This window comes from Malus sylvestris, chromosome 10, assembly GCF_916048215.2.
Source record: "Malus sylvestris chromosome 10, drMalSylv7.2, whole genome shotgun sequence".
NCBI lineage: Eukaryota > Viridiplantae > Streptophyta > Magnoliopsida > Rosales > Rosaceae > Malus > Malus sylvestris.
Genome location: NC_062269.1, coordinates 27,196,513 through 27,202,301, shown reverse-complemented (window position 1 = coordinate 27,202,301; position 5,789 = coordinate 27,196,513). Strand labels below are relative to the sequence as shown.

At 33.9% G+C, this 5,789-nt stretch overlaps 1 protein-coding gene across 1 annotated transcript; it reads left to right on the top strand.

The window, feature by feature from the left end:
• The first annotated feature begins 1,275 nt into the window (after positions 1-1,275).
• Positions 1,276-5,367, top strand: LOC126587110 (wax ester synthase/diacylglycerol acyltransferase 11-like). Its single transcript, XM_050252084.1, has 5 exons — positions 1,276-1,527; positions 3,458-4,027; positions 4,130-4,492; positions 4,676-4,813; positions 4,960-5,367. The coding sequence occupies exons 1-5, from the start codon at positions 1,330-1,332 to the stop codon at positions 5,125-5,127; spliced, it is 1,437 nt and encodes a 478-aa protein (XP_050108041.1). The 5' UTR covers positions 1,276-1,329; the 3' UTR covers positions 5,128-5,367.
• The last annotated feature ends 422 nt before the right edge of the window (positions 5,368-5,789 follow it).

Here is a 5,789-nt window from a genome sequence, read left to right as displayed (position 1 = left end):
ATGATCTCCCTACCATTTTTTATTGAGTTGATATTGAAAGGTTAATTTCTCTTGATCCTCTTTAATCTTTAATTACTCTCTATATCGACTTAATATTGGAAGGTTAATTCAACATGAAAAAAAATATTTAGTGCCTAAAATATTTATTTAGCTCACAACTTCTACTCTCTTGTAACTATTTATTTTATTTTTTAACATTTATATGAGGCATATCCTCACATAAAATTCTAGCTACACCACTGTTTGTGACCAAGTTGCAGAACTTTGTATTTATTATCAAAACCGTTCATATTATAAGTCATTATCTGTAAAAAAAAATCAATTAAAATTATTGTCATTTAGTCATTCATAATAGTAAATAGATAGAAGGTTCATAATACTTTTAATGATGCAAATCATTTGATCTTTTACAGTTTGATGTCCAAACGATCACATATTTTTTAAATTTTTTGTAGAGATAATCTTTACATGAGTTATAATGTAAACGGTTTTAATTATAAGCATAAAGTTATATGAATTGGGTACGAAGTGTCTTCAGGAGGGTAGTGCTTCCTCAGTCCTTAAGGAGCCAATTCTTTTTCTTGAAAATTTCGCTTGCCTGAAAGCATTAATGATCGTAAGGTATATGGGAACTATATTTGAGTTTGAATCATGGAGCAAACAGGTTGTCCCATATACTAATTAGTTAGTGGGTCGCCTCGCCTAAGGGAAGACTTATATATGGCACTGGTTGATTGTTATGGTGGCGTCTCGTGCTAATAACATAAAAGTATGTGAAGAAAAAAAAAAACATGTCCTTGTATTATTAGTACAAAACTCCATATGTACCCGTGCCATACAAGAAATTCTCCTTGAGTGGTTAGTATAATAATGTAAAATAAAAAATAAAAGATCATCGCATGTTCTTGTATTGCACGAAACACCACGTGTTGTAACAATGTATCTATTCCATACAAGTCTTTCTTGTATTGCACGAAACACCACGTGTTGTAACAATGTATCTATTCCATACAAGTCTTTCTCATCAGCCGGGCAGTACAATACTCGACTTGTGCGAACAAGGATAAAAATGCATAGCAAATTTTTAGTAATTAAAACATTTTAAACATTGACCACCAACTACATCGCGTTCTTAATTTCTTAGAGGGTTATGAAGCGACAGACTAACAATGGGTCCCTCAATATTGTCATTTTTCATAATTGAATCAAATGACCATTTTACTCACATTCTTGCGTAAGAGATGCCCTATAAATTAAGATGCATGCAGCAACCCCAAATGAACTAAACCACTACAATTTGTTGTTAACGTAGACAGAGAAAGAAAAAAGATGGAGTTTATTAAGGATGATGATGGAGATTATTACAATGAGCCGGTGAGTCCTACTGGGCAATGCCTCAACACCTCGGTGTTATCCATGTCAGTTCTTGGTGTTTTGGAATCTGAGGTTCCAATCGATGAATCAAAGATCATGTCTTTCCTTCAGGATGTCTTCCTCCACATCAACCCACGCTTCTGCTCCATCATGGTTCTCTCTCTCTCTCTCTCTCTCTCTCTCTCTCTCTCTCTCTCTCTCTTCATATGCTTTTATTTGAGATGTTGAAATTTAGTCATAAACATTTCAATTATCAACTTTTTTTCTTTTAAATTTATACTTATTAACGGAGAGAGAAGGCGAGTTTTTCGAACTTGGGACGTATGAGTAAAAACTCAAGATAAAGACTTAGAGTCTTTACACTAAATAATTGATCAAATTGAATTAAAGATTTGTTTGGAACTACTTATCTAAAAGACACTTCTAACATATGTATAAATGCTTTTATTAGAAATGTACGATCGAACTTTTATTAAAAATTTAAGTGCTTTGAAGTTCTTTTTGCAAAAAATAGTTAGAATAATGTTATTCTTACCACAATTTTATACCACTTTTCTTTACCATCTTAGGTGGCAGATGAGTTGGACAAGCTACATCATTTAATTTCAATTTTCTTATTAATTAAAACACTTAAATAAGGAAAATTGCAAACTTCAAGATCTCCCTCTAGCGTTAGTAACTTAACTAGGTATGAACCTTAATCCAATAGACAAATTTGATTTTGACTCCTAATTCCCATGAAAGCTAATAGGCATTACTAAATGAAATAATCAAATAAAATCCTTCTTTTAAACCACAAAAAAAATATTTTGAAAAGAAAACAAAAAAATCACGAGATGAACAACCATGGAGTACCAATGAGGATTGGAGACAAAAATACTTGCAGGGGAATGAGGATTGGGGCTACGGGGCATGAGTCTGGAGATAGAAATCAATGGTGATTGTAGTGTATGAGTAAATTCTGTAAAGCTTGACCATAATCATGGAAATCAACATAAATCAATAAAAAAACTGGCATGAAAAAAAAAGGGAAGGAAGAAGAAGAATGGATAGGGGAAGGAAGAAGGAGACTTTTCATATACCGCAATTATTATTTAATTAACAATATTTTTATTAATTATTGATTAACAGTTTGAAATTAAATGCTAATTAATTTAGATGATGTGGCTGTTCATATTAGATGTCACCTAAAATGATATACAATTGTGGTACAAAAATATGGTAAGAATATCTAGGGGTGGAAAAAAATCCCGAAAATCCCAAACCGAACCGAAAAAATCCCGATCCCAAACCAAAAATTTCCCAAACCGAAATTCCCGAAATTTTTGGGATGCTATCCCGAACCGATCTCGAATTTTCGGTACGGGATTCGGGATTGGCTTCTCGATATTTCGGGAATCCCATACCGAACTGAAAACATATTATATTAATTATTATATATATATATATATATATTTATACATATATATTATATATATTATTCTTTTATAATTGATGCTAGTAGTTTCTAATTCATGCTCCGCAACCTGGAATGCCCTACACCTTGCATATTTTTCATGTTCTGTTTGATATTCATTTGGATTTTATTATTGCTGCTGCTATGGCTAATGATTTCAGAAGGCTAGATTCTTTTGTCTCTCAACAGATTGCAAAAAGGGTTTAATTAATTTGAATTTTGACTATGATAAAAATAGTCAGGCATGCTAGTTTTAGATTAAATGGTAGTGTGAATGAAATGACATTCATAGTTCATGAATGTGTTCTTGAATTATATATTTGAACAACAATTCAAAATTTCATAATTAAATTTGGGATTCCCGATTTGTCTCGAAATCCCGAAAATATTTCGGGATTCCCGAAAATTTGGTTTGGGATTGGTCTTCAAATTCCCGTCCCGAAAAATTTCGGTTTGGGATTCGAGATACTAGTTTCGGTATGATATCCCATATCGAACCACCCCTAAGAATATCATTATTGAAATAGTTCTAATTGCTTTTGAATGTTAGAAAACACTATTTCCTATCATGGTAATGATTATAATTAGGAAATTAATTTAATATTAAATTTGAAAAATCCTCCGCAGGTTGACGTCGACGGAGAGAAACAATGGAAGGAGGTTGAGGTGAAGCTCACAGATCATGTTCACGTCCCTATTTTTCCCTCTGGAGTATTGCCACCTGAGTCTTACGACCTTTATCTCGGTGACTACATATCAAAAGTAGTACTGGAAAAATACCCAGAAGACAAACCACTGTGGGAAGTTCACATAATCAAATATCCAACTTCCACTGCAGCGGGTAACCTAATATTCAAGCTTCACCATGCACTTGGCGATGGCTACTCCTTCATGAGTGCTTTTCTTTCTTGTCTGCAAAGAGCTGACGATCCTTCTCTTCCTCTAACTTTTCCGTCGCGCCGAGGTTCCGAGAGAAAGGGACTTGACAATTATTATAAGAGTGCTTTGAGGTGGGTGTCTCAGAAATTGACCTCAGCTTTTTATGCTGTGAAGGATTTGGGTTGGAGCGCTTTCGTTGAAGATGATCGAACACCGATAAGATCTGGGAATTCAGGAGTTGAGTTTCTGCCAATGGATATATCAAGCTTGATATTCTCCCTTGATGAAATCAAACTAATCAAGAACAAGCTCAACGTGGTAAGATACTATATGTGATTATAATTAGCTAGGTCGCTATATTTTTTTGTTCATATATATCATTTTGTGTGATCGAAATTTTTTCTTGTCTTGCTATGGCAGACGATAAATGATGTGACATGTGGAATAGTGTTCTTTGCTACTAGACTGTACATGCAAGAGATTATTAATAATAACCAAAAATCAAGCAGCGCAGCAAGCTGCCGAGCGCTGGTGTTGGTCAATACTAGGATCACTCATGGTGATTACAAGCCGGTGAAGCAGATGATCGGACCCAATTCTGAGATGCCATGGGGGAACCGAATCGCTTTCATGCCGGTTTCCATGCCCAATTTAACTGAAATCTCGAACCCGCTGGACTTCGTCTTCGAAGCACAAAAGCGTATTAAGAGGAAGAGGAGTTCTTTTTCTGTTTATTTCTATAACAAGCTATTTGAAATTGTGAGCAAGCTTAGAGGCCATGAGGTGGGTAATCATCTCTCAATACACTTTCAGTATGAGGATGGCCATGTTGTTATGTGGTTTTATTAATTCATGTGTTATAATATGCGTAGACATATTGTATTTATGGTCGATGTTGCAAACAACATCAACCATACCTATGGTATAATTAAAGTAATCCTCCTTGAAATGGTATTGATGTTGCAGGCAGCATCAAGATACATGCACAACAGACTGATGAAGTCGAGCCTCATGATATCAAATATGATAGGGCCTGTCGAGAAAATAGCTTTGGCTGATCATCCAATCAAGGGTGTATACTTTATGGTTTTAGGTATACCTCAGGTACGTCGTTAAGTATATATTTATAGTACGTTGATGTGTCCGATTTTGAGCATATGTAATTAATACAGGTCAAGTTAGAGCAGTGTGCTTCTCTCTGTAAGTTAACGCATCTTATTAAACGTTTCGAGATTTTGATGGTTTTGCAGGACATTATCATAACAATAGTCAGTTATATGGGTGACTTGAGGATTTCCTTTGGAACTCAGAAGGGTTTTATTGATCCTCAAAAGTTCAAGTCATGCTTGAAAAATGCGTTTGAGATGATACTAGAAGTGACAGACAAAATTCCTATACAGACGAAGGCATCTCTTTAATCGTCTGAACTGTGTGCTTAATGGAATAAAAACCAGAGAGTTATGCTATTCTAATATGGTTGTATAATATTAATACAATAAAATTCTATAAATGTAGTTTTGTTTTGAAATACGTACAATCCTAATGATAATTTAGTGGGGGAATATGATCAAGTCATGTTTATGATCATCTCTTTTCTTTAGTAGGCTTGTTGTTATCCATATGGTATCAATTTATTATATATATGGTTTAAATTTTAATTGCTAATTTTATTACACGAATTATTTTTACCCTAAACTTCAATTTGGAAATTCTTGCTTGCAAATTTTCTTTTCACAAATTAAATCTCACCCGTTCACAAGCTCATTTAGTTAAATCTCAACAAGTGAAAAAAAAAATCAATTAGTTAAATATCAATCGTTCATTCGTGAAGACAAAAGTGGAAGTGACTAAAACTCAAATCTAAATTGGGTGGTGTGAAACATGTGTAGTTAGCTATTGAGCTTTGACACAATAACTAACTTGCTCTGATAGAGCGAAGAAAATTAAGATTTTAACATAAAACCAATTGGCAATATGATGAGTAACCCAACTCTTTATAAGCACATGCAATGTCTCTCATTTTTTAAGGGATACTTTGGATGCGGTCCCTAATCCTTAACATTCTTTAACTAAAACCTTA

Coding starts and splice junctions, on each gene's coding strand:
- LOC126587110 (XM_050252084.1), top strand. CDS start 1,330: ATGGAGTTTATTAAGGATGATGATGGAGATTATTACAATGAGCCGGTG. Junction 4,028..4,129: donor TCAAGAACAAGCTCAACGTG/GTAAGATACTAT, acceptor TTGCTATGGCAG/ACGATAAATGATGTGACATG. Junction 4,493..4,675: donor GCAAGCTTAGAGGCCATGAG/GTGGGTAATCAT, acceptor TTGATGTTGCAG/GCAGCATCAAGATACATGCA.